This window comes from Nerophis ophidion, linkage group LG14 (assembly GCF_033978795.1).
Source record: "Nerophis ophidion isolate RoL-2023_Sa linkage group LG14, RoL_Noph_v1.0, whole genome shotgun sequence".
In the NCBI taxonomy this organism is placed as follows: Eukaryota; Metazoa; Chordata; class Actinopteri; order Syngnathiformes; family Syngnathidae; genus Nerophis; species Nerophis ophidion.
This window is the reverse complement of record NC_084624.1, coordinates 23,977,942-24,005,441: the sequence shown is the minus strand read 5'-3', so window position 1 is coordinate 24,005,441 and position 27,500 is coordinate 23,977,942. Positions and strand designations below refer to the sequence as shown.

Below are 27,500 nucleotides of genomic sequence, written 5' to 3'. Positions count from 1 at the left end.
CGTGTTGCAGCCATGAAATTCTAAGTTAATTATTATTTGCAAAAAATCAAAAAAAAGTTTATGAGTTTGAACAGTGAGGGATCAGACAAAGATGACCGAAAGGACAAACTCACGGGTACAAGCGGCCGAAATTAGTTTCCTCCGCCGGGTGGCGGGGCTCTCCCTTAGAGATAGGGTGAGAAGTTCTGTCATCCGGGAGGAACTCAAAGTAAAGCCGCTGCTCCTCCACATCGAGAGGAACCAGATGAGGTGGTTTGGGCATCTGGTCAGGATGCCACCCTAGCGCCTCACTAGGGAGGTGTTTAGGGCACGTCCGACCCGTAGGAGGCCACGGGGAAGACCCAGGACACGTTCGGAAGACTATGTCTCCCGGCTGGCCTGGGAATGCCTCGGGATCCCTCGGGAGGAGCTGGACGAAGTGGCTTGGGAGTTGAGGGAAGTCTGGGCTTCCCTGCTTAGGCTGCTGCCCCCGCGACCCGACCTCGGATAAGCGGAAGAAGATGGATGGATGGATGGATGGAGTTTGAACATCAAATATCTTGTCTTTGTAGTGCATTCAATTGAATATGGGTTGAAAATGATTTGAAAATCATTGTATTCCGTTTATATTTACATCTAACACAATTTCCCAACTCATGGAAACAGGGTTTAGATTAGATTGGATAGTACTTTATTTAAGGTTTGTGTATATATATATGTACATATATATACATACACATATATACATACATACACACATATATATATATATATATATTACACATATTTTATTTATATTTTAGTATCACATACATTTAAAAATATATGCAATGTTTACAAAGACATTGTCAAGACTATGTAAGTTATATATTGAATTGAAAAAGTGCGCAATTTGCATTTTTTTATGAATCTGTTCCAGGGTCAACGATGTATGAATAACATTTTTGCAAACAGCTGCCTTACCGAGGCGTTTTGCTTTTAGAAGCTACCTTATTTTTCCGAGTATAAGTCGCACCTGCCGAAAATGCATACTAAAAAAGGAAAAAAACCTATATACGTTGCACTGGAGTATAAGTCGCATTTTTGTGGGAAATGTATTTGATAAAATCCAACACTAAGAATAGACATTTGAAAGGCAATATTAAAATAAATAAAGAATAGTGAACAACAACCTGATTAAGTGTACGTTATATGACGCATAAATAACCAACTGAGAAGGTGCCTGGTATGTTAACGTAACATATTATGGTAAGAGTCATTCAAATAACTATAACATATAGAACATGCTATACGTTTACCAAACAATCTGTCACTCCTAATCGCTAAATCCCATGAAATCTTATACGTCTAGTCTCTTATAATATTTAATATTTTAAGGCTACGTGTTAATAATTTCACACATAAGTCAATCCTGAGTATAAGTCGCACCCCTGGCCAAACTATGAAAAAAACTGTGACTTATAGTCCGAAAAATACGGTATTTAAAACTTGTTGCAAATGACTTTGCTTTTTATCTAAAGTCCCATCCTTTTGAAATGGAATTTATCACTCACTACTCCCTCATCTTCTCACTTACCAACCCACGCCGCTCTTCAAGTAACCACTTGTGTGGTTCAGAAAATGGAGCATGTGTCCTCAAAGTAAATTAATCTGCGTTTATACATGATTAATTTTAGTGTTTCATCACATGAGTTAAGGCCTTAACTCAAATAAACACACATAATGAATAGACAGCAATAATGTGTTGCGGAGATCACCCCTCTGGAAGCATTTCCTTTGTAAATAGAAATAGCACATGATGTATAATGTGTGTCTTGCCATCAGACTGGAGACAGGAGCGGCGAGCTGACGGCTCGTATGAACGTGTCCGACCTGCAGACCGTGTTGGGTCTGAGCTACAGCACTAATAACTCCACCTTGTCGGAGAACAAAGTCATGGACTACAAAACACTAGGTGAGATATTTCAACTCTAAATAAGAGCAGCCTTCATAATAACGTGCTTGTTGGACAGGGGCGAGGCCCAGGATGAGCAGGAGACACAGCATGGAGAACCTGGAGCTGATGAAGCTCACGCCTGACAAGATTAACGTAAATTTGTTTATCTTTAACTTGTTTTATTTGTAGTTCTTAATGATGTGTACGTGTGTGTGTGTACTGAAGGCTCAGAAGTGGAACAGTGACATCCTGAGCAAACATAGCAGCAAGCCCAGCCTCACCAAGAGCTCGTCCAAGTTGTTCTTCGTCAGTCGTCTGCGTGGAAAGAAGTTGAAGACGGGCGTCTCCAGCAAAGTCCTGCAGGACAGCAGCAACACTTTGGACAGCAGCCAGGGAGCACACAAGGTTGCACACCTGAAAACTCCCACACCCACTCCCGCCTCCGTCTGACAAACTGATTGTTTTCTCCGCAGCGGTCCAGTCCTGACATGCTGGGAGACGAAGGTTTCTTCGACCTGCTCAGCCGTTTCCAGAGCAACCGCATGGATGACCAGCGCTGCTCCATTCGGGAGAAAGGCAGCAGGTTATCTCTTCATGGAGGACCTGCGTCTCCACCCAGGACCATCAGGAAATGTGAGTCTTGTGCACACACTTCACACAGAGAGTGCAGTTTGTCATCCTGGTTCATGCAGGACTCATAATTAACACATCCAGTGCTCCTCCCACCAATTATTAACGATAAACACCATCTTGGAAAATACACATAAACAGAAACAGTCAAATTAATCCTGAAAGGCAAAGTTTACTTTTCTCACGCAGGACACATTTCATGAATATTTGTTCCTTCTGCCAGTTATTAATGAAAATCATCAGGCTGCGTAATGGAAATATACAGAAAGACTTGAAATAATCCAGTCAAATCACAGCGTGCTGTTTCTCATACACATGCTGGAGTCATATGATGTAAGCCCCAGTTATTGATGATAAATACCACATTGCAGAATACAAATAAATAAAAAGCAGTCATAAAAATCCACTAAGTCACGCACAATTGATTTAAATAATATTTTTTCCCACTGGCAGCTATTAAAGGGGAGCTGCACTTTCTTCCAATTCTTGCCAGATTCACAATTCTTATGTGAGACAAGAACACACTTTTTGATGCATTCTAACTCCTAAATTAAAGCTAGCAAAATTCAGCTAACAACAGAATTAATTGGATAAACACAATGTAAGTATATATGTAATGTAGCAACATTCATAATAACATGTCATATTTACAGTTTTTTGATCATTTAAGCATATGGTGGCGTATTTCTGTCACAGATGCATTACGACGTTTGTTTTTCCCTTCAACAAGAACACCACTAATCAATGCAGACTTTGTGAGAGCCAACAACCACTACATTGGGACAAATGATGATCCAGAATCTTATATATCTGAGCCTGAATATACATATACACATACATATAAAGTCTGAGCTGCAAGTTTTAGAAGCTTAGTGATAAGAAGATCCAGCAAGCAGCACGACTTGAAGTGCTAAACAAGAGATGAAGACTTAACACACAGAAGCACACACACACCCCATCTCTCTTTTCCTTCTTTGGAGTCATCAATGTTTTTTGTGGAGCTTTTCATGAAACAGCCACCTGCTGATGTGTCTTGCAATTGAATGGTTTCGAACAACCAACATGATATTCTCAATTTTTTACACAGCAGGCCAAAGAGGCACAACTCAGATTTTTTTCCAGCTAGCTGTGTACACTGCAAGTAACATGTGATGTTTATCAGACTCCAGTGTAAACACGCACGGGCCCCAATGTGGTCCCGATGTGGCCTCGATGACACTTGCATGCGCACTTCGATAAAGTGAAAACAACAGAAGTTGACCAAGGAAGTAACTACTACAAAATAAAAAAAGTCAGAACACTTTAGAAATTAGTGTTTTTTGAGGTGAAAGTAAAGTAATACAAAATATAAAATGATGTATGTAGTGTAATATATTTGGGAGTGTTGTAATCTTTTTATGGCGGATAAGTAGAGGAGACACAATACATCTAGATTTATTTTAAACTCACATGTAAGCAGATTCTGGTCCTTCAACCCAGGCATGTGATATTTTCCGTCTTAAGGTGGAATTCCGTCTTTTTTAATCTCGGGGAAAGAAAACAAATGTGTCTTTTGTAATCAAGACGTATCTTATATTACGCCGTAGTTGATTGGTTGATATGTTCCTTGTGACCAATCAGGGCATCTGTTATGTATGATGACGTTATTACCACCATTTTCCAAATGTAAACGATGTCGCTTCTCAAGAGAAAGGACGCTTCACGAGTAAAATAAATTGATAAACATGTCAAAAATAAGTTTCGACGGGACTGGATGGAAAGGGAAATCACTGATACTGTTGGGAAGAAGGAAATTACGACTTTGTTTGGCAATTTTATTCGAAAAAGTTTAGTGCACGTGGTGTCATGATAATATTGACTTTGGATCACGAGGTTTCAAGGCTTTGGAAGTACATGCCAAACGCCAAAAACATATGAATCAACTTGAAGCAGGGAAAACGAACTTTTCACTAGCTGGTACTTTTGGATGTCAACCGAAAGTGAGCAAATTTTACGGACTTCATCCTTTGTTTACATCGACAACTGCCATAGACATGGAGAGGAAAGATCCACCCAAACAACCGACTTCAGTTGCAGACAGGGTAGTTAATAATAAGGTAAGCTAAAAAATATTTGTTTGCGAAATACGCATGTTTGTTTTAAATATTAACCAATTATTTCTTTGCGAAAAAAAGATGGGTTTTTCTAAAAAGAAAAAGCCACGTGAAAATATTTGATGAAATTACAGAAATTCAAAGAGTCGCATTATTGATTCCAGTTAACAATTTATTTGAAATAAATACTATTTTGTAATATTATGTTCTTATGTAGTCTCTTGAAACAATAGTCAGTGGTGTGACAATCTTGTATGTAAATATTTTCACACATTAATATGTCAGTGTCCTCACATTATTATTATTTACTATTTTCAAATATGAGTAAACAATACTAAACATGTTTAATTATTTTCGTAAATATATATTCTATTTTGGCGAAAAGAATGAGATGTTTACATTTGGTAGTTTGGTATATTTATAACTAAACTTGTAGGCAATTAGGCATATACATTAAAACTGTGAATTGTTATTAGTGGTTATGTATTTTCCAATTAATGCTACTTTCTGATAGCATATATCATTTAATAGTCTTAACTTTAAAATATATTTTGTATAATAATAAATCTTGGCAAACCTGTTACACCATTGATAATTTTTTTTACCCCATATATACAATATCTGACTAATAGTAATGATAGAATTATTTCAAATATGTTAAAAAATGATGTTTTCATGTCTTTAAACACTAAAATATTTTCTTCAAATGGTGCTGTCTTTGTTCATTTTAGCATGTTAAATTGGTGAAAAACCAGGAGTCCCCCAGACCCCTGGAAATTTTTTTAGTCTTTTTCGTTGTGGTCAAATCACATGCCTGTTCAACAATTGCTATTTCTTCAGAATCACATTTATTCATGTATTACATATAGTACATTATTTGTACAACATTGACTATTGATTCACTGAAAGATTGGTCGTCTTAAAGAAAAACTGATGAAAAAGTCACATTGTGTTTGGACTGCAGTCACATGTGAAAAGATCAGATTCCAAAAGGATTCAGGACTACCTCCAGGTGTCCACCCGTGAAAGAAATAGGCAGTAATAGTGTTGTATAAAGATGGCACATGTCAACAAAAAGCCTGAAAGCAGAGCAGCATTGAACTCCTCTCACCTTGTGTGATGTGCAGCTGTGTCTGAGTCCACCAACGTGTCAGGGGCCCAAAGTCGGCGGTTAGAGGATTCCTCAGCTGCAGGCGGGAGCCTCCCCGGCCTCAGACTCAACCAGAACAGCAACCAGGCGGTGCTCAGCCACCTGATGGCCAACGCTGACAACGCGGAGCCTGATGAAGACTTTTTCGACATGCTGGTCAAGTGTCAGGTGGGACAAGTCAAAGTTTGTTTCCTTCTTTCCCTAACAGGATGTCTCACTCTGACACTCTTAGGGTTCCCGTTTAGACGACCAGCGCTGCGCACCTCCGCCTCCTCCAGCGCGAGGACCCACAGTGCCGGACGAGGACTTCTTCAGCCTCATCATGCGCTCGCAGGCAAAACGGATGGACGAGCAGCGAGTTACGTTGCCAGCGCCTGCACAGCGAAGCACTTAGACGTGACATCATCTTGTTTGTTTGTTTCTGGAACCAACAACTTTGCACTCTCAGCTATCAGGGACCTTGTTGTGCTCCATGAATGTCATTTCACTTTTTATGTCTCTTGTGAGGCTAACTCTTGTCCTTTTTCACCTCGCTCTTCATAGATTTTATAGTTTAGTATAAAAAAAAAACGTCCAACATATTGTGTAAAGAATGATATTAACAATTTATACAGTAACTATTTTGTACTGAATAAATATCTCACTGCTACTAACTGGCTTTTTTGGGCCCATTTGGACAGAAAACAGAAAGGCAGTCTGGTTAAAAGACACTTTATTTAACATCTGTTAGCTTGAGTTAAATAAAACTAAAGTATCAGGTCGATACATCAGCCACCAGCATTTACAAATCTGTACAATTACAACTAAAAATAAATAAATAGGACAATTTATGCATTAGTTTGATGTTATTTGTTAAAACATGTTTTTCAAAAAAGGAAACAAAGTTGAAAAAAAAGTGCATTAAATGTCAAGAAATTAAATACTGGCTGTAAAATAAGTATGTGAACAGTTCCATTGACTGCAAACAATTCAACTACTGCCCCCTACTGGTTTTACCATAGAACAGCAAAAAATTGCATTCCCTTTAAACACAATCTGTCATTGCAAGGCTTAAAAGAGAAAACACTGATTATTCACTTTTGAAACATTTGAAAGAGCGACGCGTCGTCAAAGCAACAGCAGAGTTAGGAAGGCTGTTGTGGATTTAGAGAGGGACTTAAAGGCCTACTGAAATGAGATTTTCTTATTTAAATGGGGATAGCAGGTCCATTCTATGCGTCATACTTGATCATTTCGCGATATTGCTATATTTTTGCTGAAAAGATTTAGTAGAGAACTTTGACGAAAAAGTTTGCAACTTTCGGTGCTAAGAGAAAAGCCCTGCCTCTACCGGAAGTCGCAGACGATGACGTCACATGTTTGATGGCTCCTCACATATTCACAATATTTTTAATGGAAGCCTCCAACAAAAAGTGCTATTCGGACCGAGAAAACGACAATTTCCCCATTAATTTGAGCGAGGATGAAAGATTCCTGTTTGAGGATATTGATAGCGACGGACTACAAAAAAAAACGCATTGCATTGGGACGGATTCAGATGTTTTTAGACACATTTACTAGGATAACTGGGAAATCCCTTATCTTTCTATTGTGTTGCTAGTGTTTTAGTGAGTTAAATAGTACCTGATAGTCGGAGGTGTGTGTCCACGGGTGTCTTGACGCGCAGTGTCTCAGGGGAGTCGACGGCAGCTATGGACGGCACAAGCTCAGCTTTTCTCCGGCAAGAAGCGACTTTTTAACCACAATTTTCTCACCTAAACCTGCTGGTTGACATGTGGTCGGGATCCATGTTCTCTTGACCGCGCTCTGATCCATAGGAAAGTTTCACCTCCAGGAATTTTAAACAAGGAATCACGTTGTGTTTGTGTGGCTAAAGGCTAAAGCTTCCCAACTCCATCTTTCTACTTTGACTTCTCCAATATTAATTGAACAAATTGCAAAAGATTCAGCAACACAGATGTTCAAAATACTGTATAATTATGCCGTTAAAGCAGACGACTTTTAGCTGTGTGTGTGCGCAGCGCTCATACTTCCTAAAAACCCGTGACGTCTTGCGTACACGTCATCATTACACAACGTTTCCAAGACGAAACTCCCGGGAAATTTAAAATTATAATTTAGTAAACTAAAAAGGCCGTATTGGCATGTGTTGCAATGTTAATATTTCATCATTGATATATAAACTATCAGACTGCATGGTGGGTAGTAGTGGGTTTCAGTTGGCCTTTAACACCAGTCCCAAACCAAAGCAGCGGGACTACAAGATGCGGAAGCGGAAGTACAAGATGGAATGTGGTGTTAAAACAATTTGAAGAAAGGCACCGTCATGATGAAAAAAAGCTCGGTCCTGTTTGTTCAACGCACATGCAACCTGTTGTGACGTGTGTGTGAGTCTCAAAATGAATGTGTGTGTGTGTATGTGACCCAGTGATTAGCGCTCCAGTGTTTTGTGCCGGTTGCCGTGACAACAGATGCAGTGTGCAACATGTGCTTTTCATGTGTTGGGTGAGATCCAGAAGCAGTTGTGTGTTTAAACGAGTGTGTGCATCTACTTATGGGTTGTGTGTGTGTACTTATGGGTTGTGTGTGTGTATGTGTGTACTTCTGGGTTATGTATGTGTGTACTTATGGGTTGTGTGTGTGTGTGTGTGTACTTATGGGTTGTGTGTGTACTTATGGGTTGTGTGTGTGTACTTATGGGTTGTGTGTGTGTGTACTTATGGGTTGTGTGTGTACTTAAGGGTCATGTGTGTGTGTACTTAAGGGTCATGTGTGTGTGTACTTATGGGTTGTGTGTACTTAAGGGTTATGTGTGTTTGTGTACTTATGGGTTGTGTGCGTGTACTTAAGGGTCGTGTGTGTGTGTGTGTACTCATGGGTTGTGAGTCCACAGTGTGACGGTGCGGTCGGCAGAGGATGACAGGAAGGAGAGGTCGTCGGTGTGCCATCGACACTGGATTACCTTGTCACCGTGCTCGCCCACCACAGTCAGAGGCAGCTGCTTGGTCAGGTCACCTTGGACAACACATGATCAACATTATTTATACATTTCTGTCAGCAGGGGGCAGCACTTAAACACAAAAGTCTGCAGGCCGAGACTTGACCGTCGTGTTCCGTTTGGACACCAAAGAACTGATAAATCTTCTAAAAGGAGCAAGTTAATGTACAGACCAGTGATTCTCAAACTGTCTAAAATATCGATGTAATCATAGTAGTATTGACTAGATATACTCCTGTACCTGGTATCATTACAGTGGATGTCAGGTGTAGATCCACCCATGGCATTTGTTTACATTGTGATGCCGGTGAGCTATTGTATCCTCCTACGGTGAGTAGTGAAGCATGTTTAGCTATTCCTCGTCCTGCAGTGATAATGCTACAAGTAAGAAACATAATGTATTTGTCGCCATGAAAGCGAGGATTAGTGATTTAGAAGTAGCTAAAACACTGCCGACAGCGGATGGACATTAGCCGCTAACTAGTTAGCCATGTCTTAAAGCACCTCTTCCTGAGGGCGTGTTATAACCTTTATCTCTAGTTTTTAAGCCAAAATGCGTCCATTCTCCCTTTTCTGTCTACACACTGTCTGCTTGTAAGTACTCTGTGTGCGCGCTGCTGAACATGCTCCTCTGCTCGTAAAACCAGCGATGTCGCGACATGACGATGTGCCGTCTGCTCGGGAACCGGTACTTTTCCATCAGAGTATATTGTCGCTTTTGATTCATTAGTACTGTGATGGTATACTAGTACCGGTATACCGTACAACCCTACTTGAAGATTTTGTGTTGCTGGTCTCTCTGATTCACCTGCTTCAAATTTGATTGAGATCTGATCTGATGTGATCATAGCGACCAATGTTAGGACCTAAAACAACCAAATGATTCTTAAACTTCGGGGGCACTCCTGAGGGCCACAAATGAAAGGTGCAGATGAGGACGTGTGCGGTCCGTAGAAATGAGAAGTTGATCATCATCCAGTAGGATTTACCTTGCAGGTTGGTGACCACCACCTTGGCGTCGTAGGACCCCGTGAGCAGGTAATGTGCACCGGGCGAGAACCTGACTGAGCGCACGTCGCTGCTGTGAGGCCGATACACCTGCACGATGCGCCCGCCTCTGATGTCGTACAGCATGCAGGCGCTGTCCTCCTGTCCTGTGGACAGGAGACGTCCGCTCGGGTCAACTGCCACCGAGGCGACGGGACTGCCTGTGGGGGACGGACGGGAGTGGTGAAAACAAAACAATCAACAACGCTTGGGAGATTCAACACTCTACTGCCATCTGGTGGCTAAGGAAGATAGCGCCCCCCCCCAAATTTGTCACGTTTCTCGTGTCAGGTAAATCAAGAAAAATGAATCCCCTTCCTAGTGCTGGTAGAAAAGAAGAGGAGTTATTGTACCGGAGCCGTGGAAGGCGGTGCCCACCACTCGCACACAGCTGGGCACTCTGATGTCCCAGAAGCGCACCGTCTTATCTTGGGAGCCCGACGCTATCATCCATCCTCCCCAGGTGTAGAGAGACAGGATGTGACCTGCACACGCAAAGGTCACATGTCACACATATTTCCATCAGGAGTGTGTGTAGTCACCTGTGTGTCCACTCAGGGCGTGCAGGCCTTGTCCTCGCTGACAGTCGGTAGTGTAGATGTTACAATCTCCTGCACCAGCACTGATCAAGATGGCGCCGCCGCTCTCTGGACCCTCCATAAAGGCCAAGTCCCGGATGGTGCCGTCGTGCATACTGAACTCCAAGTCTGGGCCTGTGGGGAGACACGAGAAACATTTAGGTACTCAACTCAGCTGTATGGTCCTCAGCAGGTGCAGTACATGGCTGCAACCAGCAGAGGTGCTGTTCATAAATCCATCCATCCATTTTCTACCGCTTATTCCCTTTCGGGGTCGCGGGGGGCGCTGGCGCCTATCTCAGCTACAATCGGGCGGAAGGCGGGGTACACCCTGGACAAGTCGCCACCTCATCGCAGGGCCAACACAAATAGACAGACAACACTCACACTCACATTCACACACTAGGGCCAATTTAGTGTTGCCAATCAACCTATCCCCAGGTGCATGTTCATAAAGTCTCTGGGAAGTTGCATCCACACAGACATTTGTGCAGCTGTTTTCTTATCAATACAACACTGGCATGGAAGCAGAAGTTCAGAACATTCAATTGATTATCCCAGTCAATGAAAATAATATTAATTTGTCGATTGTTAGTTGTCCACATATATGTGTGTGTATATATATATATATATATATATATATATTTATATATATATAGATGTTTTTATATATATAGATGTTTTAATATATATATATATATGTTTTATATATATAGATGTTTCTATATATATATAAATGTTTATATATATATATATATAAATATATGTGTGTGTATGTTATATATATATTATATATATATGTATGTTCTGTATATATATTTTATATATATGTATTTACTTTTTGTTCTCATTGTGCCTCTTGCGGTTTTCCCAACATTTGCTAGTGTTTTTTAATGTAATGTTCCTAGGACCAAAGACAAACCAGTCACAGGCCGCAATTTGGGCACCCCAGCTGTAGAGGCTAACTGTTTATTGGTAATACATTCTCATTCTCAATCAGCTGTTCACCTGGTGGGTTTTGCCTCTGTGATAAAAGAGGGGACAAACGGGGAAGTCCTTCTTTAGCTACTGCCTTGTTTTATCATGTCCCATGTCAATGTTTACTTTTGTATGCACAATAAATCACAATCAAAATCCATAATTTGGAGCAATGTTCACGGACTCTAGTATTTGGCTTGCTAGCAACCGTCATAGCTGATAGCCGACAGATATCAATATCGGATCATAACTGCAGTATGTGTTGTGTTTTTGGAGACACAGTTATAATGATGTGCTGTAGAGGGTTATTGCTATCATTCAATACTACTTTTACAGCATTGTGTGTGTTACTATGGGTTTAGAAATTAAGTCAAACTTTTAAAAAGGTGTTAACCTGTGGCGTTGCACGTCTCCGCACTAAAAGGAAGAACTTTGACATATTTGTCATTGGATCCTGTTGCCAGTAGCTGCCCACAGTGGCTCCAGGCCACGCAGTAGATGGACCCTTTGTGGTGTTTGTTCCTTTTAAAGCGGACCACCGGCTGCTTCACTGGACTTGAACCACTGACAAAACAGAGGAACAGAGGAATTAAAAAGGAGAGAAATAATAATCAAGTCTGGTCCATCAGTCTGGTAACCTTACCTTGGGTTAAGGGTTTCTGGATAAGCGCAGACTCGAAGCGTTTTGGAGTTTGAGCCAACGGCGTAGAGTGCCCCTGAGGGGTGGAAGGCGACCGCACGGATGGCCTGAGTGTCCTCTAGAGTGTGTACTGGCACAAACAAGCTTTTTTCCTTGTCACCCTGTCAGAGGACAAAAGTAGGACTGGGAATCTCTTGGTATGTTGTACGATAATATATATATTTTTTAAGTGTCATAGTTCATAAATGTTGCAGCATAATTTAGTACTGAGTACAAACAGCAACAGTGCAAAAACAATAAAACTGTTATATGTGCAAAATACCTAAACAGGATTTATTTTAAAGGGGAACTGCACTCTATTGGAATTTCGCCTATCGCTCCCAGTAATTATGAAAGACATGACGGATAGATTTATTTTTAAGACTTCTAAATATGAAATAAACGTAAACAAATGTCCGCTTACAGCAGAGCCAATGGGAGGTCCACTTTTCTTCCCATAAAATTAGATAAATAACCATTCAAAAAGCGCACACAATACTGTATTTATATTTCTTGACTTGAATATTAATCAAGTATTAGTGCCTATGTTTACATCATCGACTTATCAGCTGTTTCCTCACTTCCTTGCTCCCTGTAAGTTTATTCTAGATCATAAATCATGTATCTCACCTGGACAGAAGACGTTTGAGTAGGTACTCCGACAAGTTTGACAGCCATATATGAGCTGGAGCTGGCGATAACGACACAAAAAGCTCTTTTTTACCCCCCACTAATTTACTAGGATTAGGAGACATTCTCCATCTAAATGGTAATATATGAATATCCTAGCAGTCAGCATTCTAATGACAGCAAGCCTTGTACAGTAAGTTATGTTTTATTATGTTTGTTGGCTCTCATAAGGTCTGCAGTGAGCAGAAATCAGTGATGAAGAAAAAACAAAAGCAATTGTCGTGATGCGTTTTGAAATGCTCAGTGTATGCTTAAAATTATCAAAATATGTAAATATTAAATGTTATAAATGTACCCATTACTACATTGCATATCATCCATCATGTATATACAACCCAAACAGATGTGTTTGGATGTTTTTTTAAAGGGTTCTATAGGCAGAATTGAATAGTCTCCATTGTAAGCGGACTTTTGATAGCATTTATTTAATATTTGAAATGCATTAAAAAATATATATCTGTCGTAATGTCTTTCATAGTGATTCGGAACAAGAGGCAAAATCCCCCAATAAGTGCAGTTCCCCTTTAAGGTGGGATACTACTTTAAAACTCATTTAGAAAATACAGCACCTCATGTCTCTCAAATCGATCATTTGCATGAGGATGAACACAAAAGTTAATTAAAACAATACCGTGAAATTTATAGTGATTAGTTAAAATTAATGTACTGTAAGTTACTTTTCTGAGACCCTTATTTTGTTTAGTGCAGTGCGCCTGAATGTAGTGTGTAGCGCTTTTATTGTGAAGGCCGGAATGAGTGGTGTCAATAGAGTGCCTCCAAAGTTCCTTCATGCTGAGCTGTCACAACATCACTGGTCATCTTTATAAAATTGTGGCTTATATTAATGTGACATTTCATTGATGTTATGTTTATGTTGTTTGGCCTTTTTAAGACACTGCTTCTCAATTATTTTTTTTATACGCCCCCATAAAAAGAACAAGAAAATATTTCACGCCCCACACTCTCCAACCACGACAATAAAGAGTATAATTTCTCTGTAGGATTTTTTATAAGTACACCTCTGCATAACAGTGTATCCTTTTTAAACAACACAGCACTCTTTCCACGTCTCCCACCAGTCACAGTGAATTTCAGTGCTACATATGCTTTGTCATATTCTAGTACAGCCAAAATAAAAGCATGATCCCAAAGGTCACAAGCACTCCCACTGGTATTAAACTGCACCCCCCGCCTCCCTGGGGGGCCCACCCCACTATTTGACAAGGAATGGTTTCAAAGAATGTATCTCTTGCTTACAGCAAATATGAGCGCTAACTCTGGATTGACCCACACTGTTTTCCTACCACAATGTTTAAAGAAAAACATAATGGCTGTGGAATAAAACTACTTCTATTCTTCATTACTAATAGTCTCAACGCACCTCTTTACAGCGAGACAATGATCCTGGGGAGTCACCATGTGAGCCGGCCTTGTGATTTTGCCCACTGTCGAAGACATAAAACAGAAAGTGTTTCAATTGAATTTGACTGTGAACCCTGTGCCCAGAACCAAGGCATGACACCGACCTCTGTGAGATAACAGGGGATTCACTCGGGGCTGGGACTGCACGGCCTCCCACTGCATGGTGTTGTGGTGTGCTGCTGAGCACGTCGCTCCTTTGGCTCCTGTCGTGCTCCGGGGTGGAGGATGGAGGGTTGTTGTTGCACTCTGAAGAAGGCAGGTTGCCGTTACAGTGCTCGGCCAAAGACTTGACCTCATCTCCTAAACTCTCCCTGCCCAGGTTTAGTTCTTCCAGCTTTTGGATGGACCTGGGGACACATATCACACGATACGGATACTCTTTACAATGACGCCATGTGGCTGATGAGGATCGTGTGCTGTTATTAGGGTGGGTAAATACACTTAAAGAGCCAAGGATAAAAGGTAAATTAAGCATGCACTCACACTGGATTAGCTCTATTGTACCATACTTACAAACCATTACCTCCAGTTGTCCCCCTGGCCCACCTCCACTGTGCTTAACTATGTTTACTTATGCCACAGATGTCAAACTCAAGGCCCAGGGGCCACATATGGCCTGCCACTTCATTATACATGGCTCTTGAAAGCCTGGAAATAATATGTATCAATACAGTACGGTAACTTTTTTAACTAAGTGTATTCTTTCGTTCTATTTTGGGAAAAAATATATATATGTACTCCAAGTAACTGCAAATTATGTTAACTTAAATATTGTGTAGTTATGCAAAAATATATGATCAAACATTCAAACCATTTTTTAAATAGAAATAAATACTAATAATAATGATTTCAAAGCAAGTTATCCATCAAATTGCGCAATGTAAAAGTAGCAATAGATTTCACAGTAAAATTGTAAAATTTTTCTCTAAATTAAAAAAAAAACAGTAATTTTTTTATTGTAACTGTAACTGTTGTGCAGTTTTGGCATTTACAATAATACAACAAAGTTGGTGCCAAAATTGTCCCGTAAAAATGCAGGGTTTTTTTTTTTATTTACAGTAAAAAAACAAACCTTTCAGAAAAATTCTGGCAACTGAGCTGCCTTTTTTAAACCATAAAAACAGCAGTACTGTTTTTCCATTTACACTAATATACACTAAATTTTGAGGTGAAATTATTACCATATTTTTTTTACATTAAAGTTTTTAGAAAATCTAATTATAAAAGGCATAAAAAAGTGTGTAATGATAGTATTCACTGTTATGTTTTGCCCCAGAGGGCAGCTTCTAACTGCGATGTGACACCTCTGCCTTATGTCATTACTTCATTGTACAACTACAACAACTTTTCCTTTACTGGGGCTTATTCTAAGTTATTCTGTTTTCCCTATTGTGCAAGGCGGCAACAAAACGTTGCTTCATGTGTACTTGTGTATAGCAGGCCTACTGCTGACTTTGTGGATTATTTTGTGTTTTTAGTACAAGTATGTGGTGCTTAGCCTGAATTGAATGAAAAGTGCCTTAATATTGCAGTGCTTTGTCGACACATGAATACAAGTGAACTGAATGAGAAACAGCGCACCATGTGAATAATAGATGTATTCTCTGGGGAAATGTTCAATATGTCAATGAGTCTGGCCGTCAGTCTGTTGGTTTTCACAGATGGTGGACTGTGCACCGGGGGAGGTGTGTGTTTTTGCGGGGGAAGTGAAATGGGACAAAAACGTGTCCCTGCTCTCGTTTGACGTATGCTCATCAACTGTCAGTGTTCTTCTTACTTGTTGAGGAACTTTTCTGTGAGGCTGTGCTGCATGTCATCAGGCGGTGGCTCCTGCTGCACTCCTCCCTCCAGCAGCATCTGCTTATACATCTGCCTCTGCTGCTGTTTCTGCTCCAGGTGCTGCTGCACACGCAGGCGCTGACGATAATACTCCTCGTACTTCTCCGTGGAATCCCACAGCTGCAGGTAGAAACATAACATGCATTGTTTATAAATGACACAGGAATGAATGGTCGTAGAGGAATGCTTATAAGACTTAATGGAGCACAAAAGCATGTTCACACGTGAGGAAGGCAGCTGCAACCCTTGTCGAACATGATTCAAAGGCTACATTGTGTAGGGATAATCCAAGCTCCGCCTCGGCTCTCTTAGGTAAGAAAAAAACATAAGCTACCTCTGACCTCACAAATGTTCTTTTTGATTAGGAGAGTCAAAAGGTACAGCCCTACAAGTTTAATCCGGTCCTGCGAGATAAGTTTATCAAGTATAAAAATTAGCTACAATTTCTCATTAAAGAAACTGCTGTTCTGAATGTGTCCACTGTATGACGCAATCGCAATTCTGTTAGGCAAGTATGCAAAGCAAGAAGTACACAGTAAAGACTAGTTGAGGCTCCTCCACCTCGACATAAATCAAACTTAAAAGCTGCCTGTTTAAGTTTTCTGCTGCAAAGATAACATGCTTTGGCACCCTCATTAACTCGAAATGGCTCTGTCAAAAATGGGGAAAGTGGACGCCAAGTGTAATTCAACGCTCATGAATAGTTTCTACCTCTGGTTGTATGCTTTATTGGGTTAGCACAGAATTAATATGTGGAATTGACAAATTAGGTATTTGATACCTAGAAGAATCTTTACTATTTATTATCAATTTTGTATTTTGTTCACTCCCAGATAAGCTGGGACTTAAAAGTTTAATGGCTTTGTAGAAACAAGATGAAGTCTAAATTCATTGTGTCCATTGTTGGGTTTTTGAAACGATACCAATTTTTCCTCAGAATTTTCAGCCAACTTTGTAGTGTTTTGTCAAGAGGATTATTTGTAATATTTACAAATATTTACATATTTACATTTTCAGAATGTGATTATTTTATTTTTGATCCAAGTAAAACAAACTGAAGTTGTACTTATTCTTAAGTTATTATGCCATGATTTTACCAGTTAGGCCCATTTGAGAATAGATGTTCCTCAATTAGGACCCTGAGCTAAAATGTGTTTCTGTTCTAGATGAATGGACACAGAAATTCCTCACACATGCACAACAAAAGATTGTAGAAAGTGGAAAGTTTAATAAATGAAACATACTATTAAACCAATTTTTGTTTGTCTACAAATAAAACTGTTAATAGACTTCATAAAAGGGAATCTGAGGACAGGCAAACTATTCCTGTCTGTCTTCACCTTGGGGAAAAAAAGGAGAGCATATGGCCCTCTGCCAGTTTTGGAATGGGCTAGAACAAGAAGCTGGGGAGGGGGTCTGATGATCACACAATGTCCCATAGGGCTCCTCGGTTTGTCTCCAGGGTGACAGCAGGGGAAATGGGGAGCTAAGCATCAACTTCGCACTCTACTGCACTCCAAGCCCAGAAAACGCACACGCACGCACGCACATCCTGGGTTAATACTGTGTTTACAGGAAACATAATGTCAGTAATATCTCTCAATATAAACTGCAACATGCTTTGCTGCATTTGCAGTATTACAAAATTATGTAAAGAAGTAATGGCACACAAATGTCTGAATGCATGCAGATTGCAGACCAGTGTGAGTACAGGGCAGCAGGCCAGGGGAGGGGTAAATTCCTTGTTTAGGGTGGTTGTTTTCCATATCAAATAGTATTGCTATACTGTGACAATGGAGAGGAATGCGGGATAGTAAGTGGACACATTTTATTGAAGGGGAGCAAAGTGTACAAACCCCAAAACCAGTGAAGTTGGCACATTGTGTAAACGGTAAATAAAAATAGAATACAATGATTTGCAAATCATTTTGATTCTTAATTCAATTGAATAGACTGCAAAGACAAGATACTTAATGTTCAAACTGGTAAACTTTTTTATTTTTTTCAAATATTTGCTCAATTGGAATTTGATGCCTGTAACATGTTTCAAAATTATTGGGTATAAAAGCAGCTTCCATGAAATGCTCAGTCATTCACAAACAAAGATGGGGCGAGGGTCACCCCTTTGTGAACAAATGCGTGAGCAAATTGTTTAACAGTTTAAGAACAACATTTCTCAACAAGCTATTGCAAATAATTTAGGGATTTGACCATCTACGGTCTGTAATATCATCAAAAGGTTCAGTGAATCTGGAGAAATCACTGCAAGGCCTAAAACCAACATTGAATGCCCGTGACCTTGGTCTGTAATATCATCAAAAGGTTCAGTGAATCTGGAGAAATCACTGCAAGGCCTAAAACCAACATTGAATGCCCGTGACCTTGGATCCGTCAGGTGATACTGCATCAAAAAGCAACATCAGTGTGTAAAGGATATCATTACATAGGCTCAGGAACACTTCAGCAAACCACTATCAGTAACTACAGTTGGTCGCTACATCTGTAAGTGCAAGTTAAAACTCTACTATACAAAGCCAAAGCCAGAACCAGAAACGCCGCCGCTTCGCTGGGCTTGAGCTTATCTAAGATGGACTGATGCAAAGTGCAAATATTTTCTGTGGTCTTAGAAGTCCACATTTCAAATTGTTTTTGGAAACTGTGGACATTGAGTCCTCCGGACAAAAGTGTAAAACAACTGTTATTGGCGCAAAGTTCAAAAGCCAGCATCTGTGATGGTATGGAGGTGTATTAGTGCCCAAGGCATGGGTAACTCACACATCTGTGAAGGCACCATTAATGCTGAAATGTACATACAGGTTTTGGAGCAACATATGCTGGCATCCAAGCAACATGTTTTTCATGGACGCCCCTGCTTATTTCAGCAAGACAATCCCAAGCCACATTCTGCACATGTTACAACAGTGTGGCTTTGTAGTGAAAGAGTGCGGGTACTAGACAGGCCTGCCTGTCTCCTATTGAAAATATGTGGCGCATTATGAAGCCGAAAATACCACAAGCGAGACCCGGACTGTTGAACAAACTTAAACTGTACATCAAGCAAGAATGGGAAAGTATTAAACTTCAAAAATGTGTCTCCTCAGTTCCAAAACATTTACTGAGTGTTGTTAATAGGAAAGGCCATGTGACACAGTGGAGTAAATGCTCCTGTGCCAACTTGTTTGCAATGTGTTGCTGCCATTAAATTCTAAGTTAAGGATTATTTGCAACATAAAATTAAGTTTCTAAGTTCGAACATTAAATGTCTTGTCTTTGCAGTCTATTCAATTGGAATATAAGTTTAAAACGATTTGCCAATCATTGTATTCTATTTTTATTTACCATTTACACAACGTGCCAACTTCACTGGTTGTGGATTTTGTATACTAAGGCACAACAACAGTATGAGCTAACTATTTACATTAACATGTGTTTAGTTTTGTCATTCTAACGTAAGTATCCTCCAAAGTTACGAGACTAATGAGAGACGAGTAGTGGTTTACAACAACCATACAGTATCGCTTCAATTTGCTTGGGATTCTGGCTGATGAGGTACTAAAAATGGTATCTCGTAGTACCTGGTTTTGGCCATGAAAAGCAAAAGGAAGTAGACAAGAAATGCACTGAACAATGCTGGTTTCTTGAAATAAAAAAAAATACCTCAAAGGAAAGAAATGCACTCAATTATGTGCTTAATCCAAAAATATTATGCCTTTAAGAGAAACAATAAAAAAATGATAATACACGTAAACAAAAACCCTGCATGACGTCCTCAATAAAATAAAGAAACAGCAAGTGTTTAAAGCTGTAGTCACCGTGGGAAGATGACTCACACTGTGATTAACTGCCGTCTATATTTAGGTAGACACTGCAGGAAACACAGTGAGGACAAGACAACACTGCAGCTGCTGGTCCAACAATTGTACAAACCCGAATATAACACACCAGGATATTTTCAACACTCGTTTTTGGACAAATATTTTTAAGACAACAATAGCCTTCTTTTCAAAATCAGTGAAAACAACTGGTATCTTACCTTAAAATTAAATTACCGTAAACTGCCCAACCTATGAGCAATATTTTTTTAGCATGTCTGCAGGTCACGGGTGTGTGTGATTGATGAGAAGAAAAGATCTGAATCAGTCAGAGAATTCACTGAACATCATTTGTTGTTTTTTTGTGGATAATCTACAAAACCAGTGAAGTTGGCACGTTGTGTCAACGTTGTGTGACGAGTCCACATTTCAAATTGGAAACTGTAGACGCTGTGCCCTTCGGACCAAAAAGGAAGAGAACCATACCATCTATGATGGTATGGGGGTGTATTAGTGCCCAAGGCATGGGTAACTTACACACCTGTGAAAGATATTTGATGTTTAAACTCATAAACTTTATTTTTTTCCGCAAATAATTAACTAGCCAACGTAGTTGGGAAAGGACATGTTCACCACTGTGTTACATCACCTTTTCTGTTAACAACACTCAATAAACGTTTGGGAACTGAGGAAACTAATTGTTGAAGCTTTGATAGTGGAATTCTTTCCCATTTTGTTTTATGTAGAACTTCAGTTGTTCAACATTCCTGTGTCTCCGCTGTCGTATTTTACGCTTCATAATGTGCCACACATTTTCGATGAGAGACAGGTCTGAACTGCAGGCGGGCCAGGAAAGTACCCGCACTCTTTTTTTACAAAGCCACGCTGTTATAACACTTGTTTTGCTGAAATAAGAAGGGGCGTCCATGATAACGTTGCTTGGATGACAACATATGTTGCTCCAAAACCTGTATGGACATTTCAGCATTAATGGTGCCTTCACAGATGTGTAAGTTGAATGAATGGTTTATTTTGAGCCATGCAAACAAAACAAAAGAATGACATGAAATACAAAAGAGGGATATATATACATTATTTTTACACCTACATTGAAAACATTACATGTGACTAATCTTTTGTAGATGTCAAGATTGGCTCAAAAGGGAGTGGGAAGAAGTAAACTTATTAGGTCCCACCCCTATACATATACAATATATATATATATATACAATATATAATACAATAATATATATAATATAATTCAATTCAGTGGTTGTTGCGTAGATGCTATATATTATCTATTTATAATACATATCAATTCACACACACTTACATATATACATATGTACACACACACATATACACAACACACACATATATATACAATTTATATATATAAGTTATATAAGTTACCCATGCCTTGGGCATTATTACACCCCCATACCATCACAGATGCTGGCTTTTGAACTTTGTGCCTATAACAATCCGAATGGTTATTTTCCTCTTTGTTCTGGAAAACACCACGTCCTCTGTTTCCAAATATAATTTGAAATGTGGACTCGTCAGACCACAGAACACCTGTCCACTTTGCATTAGTCCATCTGAGATGAGCTCGGGCCCAGCCAAGCCGGCGGCGTTTCAGGATATTGTTGATAAATGGGTCTGGCTTTGCATAGTAGAGTTTTAACTTGCACTTACAGAAGTAGCGACCAACTGTAGTTACTGACAGTGGTTTTATGAAGTGTTCCTGAGCCCATGTGGTGATATCCTTTACACACTGATGTCCGTTTTTGATGCAGTACCGCCTGAGGGATCAAAAGTCTGTAATATCATCGCTTACGTGAAGTGATTTCTCCAGATTCTCTGAACTTTTTGACGATTTTACGGACTATACATGGTAAAATCCCTAAATTCCTTGCAATAACTTGAGAAATGTTGTTCTAAAACTGTTCGACAATTTGATTACAAAGTGGTGACCCTCACCCCATCCTTGTTTGTGAATTACTTAGCATTTCATGGAAGCTGCTTTTATACCCAATCATGGCACCTAACTGTTCCCAATTAGCCTGCACACCTGTGGGATGTTCCATATAAGAGTTTGATGAGCATTCCTCAACTTTATCCGTATTTATTGCCACCTTTCCCAACTTCTTTGTCACGTGTTGCTGGCATCAAATTCTAAATTTAATGATTATTTGCAAAAAAATAAATGTTTATCAGTTCGAACATCAAATATGCTGTCTTTGTAGCATATTCAACTGAATATGGGATGAAAATGATTTGCAAATAATTGTATTCTGTTTATATTTACATCTAACACAATTTCCAACTCATATGGAAACGGGGTTTGTAGATACAGGCTGTGTGCAACCCGAGGGTCCCTGGTTCAATCCCCACCTAGTACCAACCTCGTCATATCCGTTGTGTCCTTGAGCAAGACACTTCACCCTTGCTCCTGATGGGTGCTGGTTAGCGCCTTGCATGGCAGCTCCCTCCATCAGTGTGTGGATATGTGTGTGAATGGGTAAATGTTGAAGTAGTGTCAAAGCGCTTTGCGTACCTTGAAGGTAGAAAAACGCTATACAAGTACAACCCATTTATCATTTATTTATTTATTATATGTTGCCATGCAAGCAACGTTATCAGGGACGCCCCTGCTAATTTAAGCAAGACAATGTCAAGCCAAGTGTTACAACAGCGTGGCTTCATAGTAAAAGAGTGCGGGTACTAGACTGGCCTGCCTGTAGTCCAGACCTGTCTCCCATTGAAAATGTGTGGCAAATTATGAAGCAGGACCCCGGACTGTTGAACAACTTAAGCTGTACATAAAGAAAGAATGGGAAAGAATTCCACCTGAAAAGCTTGAAAAATGTGTCTTTTAAGTTCCCAAACATTTACTGAGTGTTGTTAAAAGGAAAGGCCATGTAACACAGTGTTAAAAATGCCCCTGTGCCAACTGTTTTGCACTGTGTTGCTGCCATTAAATTCTAGGTTAATGATTATTTGCAAAAAAATGAAGTTTTCTCAGTTCCAACATTAAATATTTTATCTTTGCAGCGTATTCAATTGAATATAAATTGAAAAGGATTTGCAAATCATTGTATTCTGTTTTTATTTACACAACGTGCCAACTTCAATGGTTTTGAGTTTTGTACAAAGACCTATATCTATGTGTCTTTTTCGGACATATCTTTGAGCGGTATAAATATGATCTTATATTTGGGTCAATGATGCAAGCCAAAGTTTTGGTACCTCGTTCCTTTCAGCAGCGTCAGCTAAAGGTGCATCTTCCCCAGGAGCTGAGGCGGGACGCGAAATCTGACCTTCACCAGAATTCAACATTTTGTCCACAGGCGTCTCCGTCCTGGACCTTCATGCACAAAACCAATGAACAGTAAAAGAGATCTGACAGCTGAAAATGGGAAGAGGAGTGCTTTAAACCCACGTTTCAGGCGATTCTTCAAAGATGCTGTGGCAGTCTGAGCTCTCCATCATGAGGCTCCTGCTCAGGCTCTGTCCACCGTTCCCTGGGTAGTGGAAGTTGGCAAAAGAGTGAGACATAGGAGAGACACCTTTACCCGGTGCCACGTCCGCGCCGCTTGCTCGTTTATCCTGGCCGGACAGCCCGTAGGACAACCCGTCCAGCGCCGGGTTCAAAGAGCGTGACATGTAGGTGTCGGCCGACTGGGGCCGGCGCATCGGGGAGGATGCGTAGGGAGACAGTTTGCTGATGAGCGGTGTGAGCAGATCGGCGTAGCCAGTTTTTGCAGGTTTAACTATGCGGTCCACGTGGATGTTGAGCTGCTTCTGTTCAAATGCGCAGGAGAAGACGCTGTGGCCCAAGTTCTGCATCCACGACAGAAGGGACAAGTCCACGTCGTCGCAGCCGTTACCACACAGCATGTCAACACCCAGCAGAACCTCGCTCTCTGTGATCTCCTCCCCCGTTGCCTTGCTCTGCGCACAAAACAAGAAACCATCCGGCACCTTTCCTGACAGAACTTGGTTTGAAGCAACCTGACCTGGCAGAACTCCACACAGCACTCGTAGAGAACTCCCTTGAGAAGCAGCTGAAAGAGGCGATCCCCGCTTGCTTTGAATCCTGCCTCGCTCAGCTTTCGGTCGGCGGGGATAAACTCTGCCACCATGGTGCAGGCTTCCTCAAAACACTGCACCCTGGCCGTGCTCGGGTTCCAGTCCTGGCACGGAGAGAGAAGTCACAAGCGACTCACGGCGGCCATGCAGTGCTAAGTGGCGTCAAGCGTGCGAGCGCTTGCCTTGAACTCTGCGTGGTTTGTGAGACGAGGCAAGGTGAGCAGCAGACACAGTTTGCTGTAGTCGTCCTTTGAGGGGCAGAACTCCTCTAAGGCGTGCAGACACTTGACCGCCTCCTGCATGGTGAACTCCAACTGGAAAACATGCAAAACACTTAAAAAAATACATCCACGTTATACAAGAAAAGGCACATAAAATAGTGTGCACAAGGGCTGATACCGCAAGATTTTGGTTTCAAAGTCTTCACAATAATGCCATAACGCGTGATGGTATCAAACGAAAACTTGGTGAGTGGAGTTTTTTCTGGCGCTTTAGCGTAAGGAACTCTTTTTTTTTTTTTGGTGGAGAACCTTTGAGTAGTGTTTTTGTAGTAAAACAGGAGTATTATGACCTATGTAAACATATGATTATTGTTTTAACATGACTATTTCTGACAATACTGTCTGAACAATTTATTGATTTAAAAATTAAGGTGTTGTATTAACAATTGTTGTAAACCAGGGGTGCCCACACTTTTTCTGCAGGCGAGCTACTTTTCAGTTGACCAAGTCGAAGGGATTTACCTAATTCATATATATAATTTATATTCATTTATTTTTGAAAGTGACGTTTTTGTTAACAAGCTAAAAGGTGTTTATTGATAATACAAGCATGTTTAACACATATAGATTCCTTTCTCTCATGAAGACAAGAGTATAAGTTGGTGTATGACCTGATCCTGATGACTTCCATTGATTGGAATCAGACAGTAGTGATGATAACGTCCACATTTTCAAATGGAGGAGAAAAAGTCCTCCTTTCTGTCCGATACCACATGAACGTGGTTGTTTTTTGCCATATGTCCAGCTTCCATACTCGTTTTTATACACTTTACAATAAATACATTGGCTGCAAACTCTGTAGCTTTCTGAGACTCTTTTTGTTAGCACATGCAGGATGAAGCAGTGCTTTTATTGTGAAGACGGGAACTGTGGATTCGGTCTTTTAAGAGTTTTGACAGCAGGTATGGCGGGAGAGTCTGTTGAAATAAAAAGTGTTTGTCGCCTTCCTGTCGGTCATGTTTTCTAAATAATGATTTTGCAGCAGCCAGCGTCATCTCACAAGACCCTCGGGTGCCGTGAATGTCAATCAAGTGACGAAAGTGAAGTTGATGATAGCTAATTTTTAGATCTATTTTTTTAATGCCTGGCTTGCGATCGACTGACTCACCGTCCACCATCGATCGCTTGCTCACGATCGACATAATGGACACCCCTGCTGTAGATAGTTGAAAAATAGCTGAAAACTGGAATAGATAAAATTATGTCAAAAATGTGCATTCTATATTACTTTTTGTACACTTTGGCATAATTTCTAAAGTGAGAAGCAATTAATTTGACACAGTGATCGTATTTAAATATAGCAGATAATTCACAAAGGGCATATTCTGCACTGTAATCAAATAAAATTAATTGCACATAAAATATTGTTTACATGTCTTCTGCATGTTGATTGGCTCGGCGGATAGGAAAAGGTTAGGTTCCCACGCGTGTCGAGTATTTAAAATGACGGAGGAAGATGGTTCCGTTTGTTTCCAAATTGTTTATTTTGGTGTCGACTACCGTATTTTCCGGACCATAGGGTGCACGGGATTCTAAGGCGCACTGCCGATGAGCGGATCTAGTCTGGTCTAATTTCATAAAAAAGGCGCACTGGATTATAAGGCACATTAAAGGGGTCATATTATTATATTTTTTTTCTAAATGTAAAACACTCCATTGTGGACTACATAACATGTAATGGTGGTTCAAAATGTTGCATAGATGATGTTTTTTTACATGTTTATGTTTTACAGATCATCTTCATTGACTTACGTGCTGTGGCTCATCCTCAGCAGACATGGCGTTATTCACACACAGGGCTTCCAGAAACTTCTGCTTTAGCACTATATAACGGAACCTGGTAGGGAGAATTAGTCCATTTTTCACTGACTGACTGATAAATAAAAATTGTTCCCGTACCTCTTTTTGTCAAACTTCTCCATACATTCCAGAGGCTGAATGAATTGCAAAACCTCATCCCACTGGCCATCAAGCACCAGTTGTCTAAAACAAAACACACCAATTTGTTCTCTACTGGTGTGAAGCTGCAGTGTCACTAAGAGTGACAGGATAAAAAAGACCTACCTGAGGAAGAGCATGTCGTCCGAGTAAAGCCCGTTAATGACGCCACTCTCCTTCTCCAGCGCCAGCATACTGATGTGCAACTTCCTGGAGTGGAGGAAGTCCAAGATCACCTTGATGATCTCCACCTCCTTTACGTTGATAGTTTCCTCCTCTGGCATGGTGGCGGCCGGCTACAAATAAATCCACACAATCATGACGAGAACTCCTGGAACTAATCACAAGTTAAAACCACACCAAAGAAAAAATGGTGAGCTTGTATAAGCCTGGTCAGGCACGTCGTAATGAGACAGGTATAGGGTGTGTAGGTTCATTCCTTAAGGCAGTGGTTCTTAAACTTTTTTCACCAAGTACCACCTCAGAAAACACTTTGCTGTTTAAGTACTATCATAAAACTACAATAGCGTAGTAGGCCTGTATATTTATTAAAACAAAGAAGGTATATTTAGTATTTTGGCCAATATAACATTACACAGTTTGCACAGTAAGATTGTGTTTGAATATAGGGGAAAAAACCCTGTACTTAAAAATTATTCAAATAAAATTAATTGCACATAAAATATTGTTTACATGTGTTCTCCATGTTGATTGGTGGCTAGGAAAGGGTTCGGTTCCCACGCGTGTTGAATGTTAAAAATGACGGAGTAAGACGGTTCCGTTTGTGTCTAAATTGTTTATTTTGGTGTCGACTAACGTATTTTCCGGACCATAGGGCACACTGGATTGATTATAAGGCGCACTGCCGATGAGCGGGTCTATAAGTTATATTTTCATTCAATAGGCGCACCGGATTATAAGGCGCATTAAAGGGGTCATAGTATTATTATTTTTTTCTAAATTTAAAACACTTCCTTGTGGTCTACATCAGTGTTTTTCAACCACTGTACCGCGGCACACTAGCGTTAAAAATCTGTTTTTCAAACCAGTAATTATAATCCGCCAATAATGTGCCGTTGTTGAGTGTCTGTCCTGTCTAAAGCTCGGCATAGTAACCATGTCATACTCTACAATATCAGTAGGTGGCAGCAGGTAGCTAATTGCTTTGTAGATGCGACAGCGGGAGGCAGCATGCAGGTAAAGAGTTATCTAATGCTCAAACCAAAAATACACAAAAAGTTAGTGCCCCTAAAAGAATATATTGAAGCTTAGGGATGGCTATGCAAAAACAAAACTAAAACTGAACTGGCTCCAAAGCAAACAAAAACAGAATGCTGGACAACAGCAAAGACTTA

The 27,500-nt window shown here is 40.3% G+C and overlaps 2 protein-coding genes across 6 annotated transcripts in view; one reads left to right on the top strand and one right to left on the bottom strand.

The window, feature by feature from the left end:
- gpsm2 (G protein signaling modulator 2) overlaps positions 1-6,437 on the top strand; it is a 25,303-nt gene extending 18,866 nt beyond the window's left edge. For all 3 annotated transcript variants that reach the window (XM_061920200.1, XM_061920201.1, XM_061920199.1), the window contains 6 exons: positions 1,804-1,933; positions 1,992-2,068; positions 2,141-2,320; positions 2,389-2,548; positions 5,766-5,956; positions 6,021-6,437. In XM_061920200.1, the coding sequence (XP_061776184.1) occupies positions 1,804-1,933; positions 1,992-2,068; positions 2,141-2,320; positions 2,389-2,548; positions 5,766-5,956; positions 6,021-6,182 (900 nt within the window). In that variant the 3' untranslated portion in view covers positions 6,183-6,437. The remainder of the gene's footprint in view (positions 1-1,803; positions 1,934-1,991; positions 2,069-2,140; positions 2,321-2,388; positions 2,549-5,765; positions 5,957-6,020) is intronic.
- Positions 6,438-6,483: 46 nt separating this feature from the next.
- wdr47a (WD repeat domain 47a) overlaps positions 6,484-27,500 on the bottom strand; it is a 24,540-nt gene continuing 3,523 nt past the window's right edge. For all 3 annotated transcript variants that reach the window (XM_061920198.1, XM_061920196.1, XM_061920197.1), the window contains exons 2-17: positions 26,272-26,441; positions 26,107-26,190; positions 25,960-26,044; positions 24,109-24,240; positions 23,854-24,030; positions 23,277-23,788; positions 23,084-23,201; positions 15,958-16,139; positions 14,285-14,527; positions 14,140-14,203; positions 12,033-12,190; positions 11,784-11,953; positions 10,376-10,546; positions 10,187-10,318; positions 9,776-9,994; positions 6,484-8,803 (exon numbers count right to left, since the gene is read on the bottom strand). In XM_061920198.1, the coding sequence (XP_061776182.1) occupies positions 8,661-8,803; positions 9,776-9,994; positions 10,187-10,318; positions 10,376-10,546; positions 11,784-11,953; positions 12,033-12,190; positions 14,140-14,203; positions 14,285-14,527; positions 15,958-16,139; positions 23,084-23,201; positions 23,277-23,788; positions 23,854-24,030; positions 24,109-24,240; positions 25,960-26,044; positions 26,107-26,190; positions 26,272-26,429 (2,748 nt within the window). In that variant the 5' untranslated portion in view covers positions 26,430-26,441 and the 3' untranslated portion in view covers positions 6,484-8,660. The remainder of the gene's footprint in view (positions 8,804-9,775; positions 9,995-10,186; positions 10,319-10,375; positions 10,547-11,783; positions 11,954-12,032; positions 12,191-14,139; positions 14,204-14,284; positions 14,528-15,957; positions 16,140-23,083; positions 23,202-23,276; positions 23,789-23,853; positions 24,031-24,108; positions 24,241-25,959; positions 26,045-26,106; positions 26,191-26,271; positions 26,442-27,500) is intronic.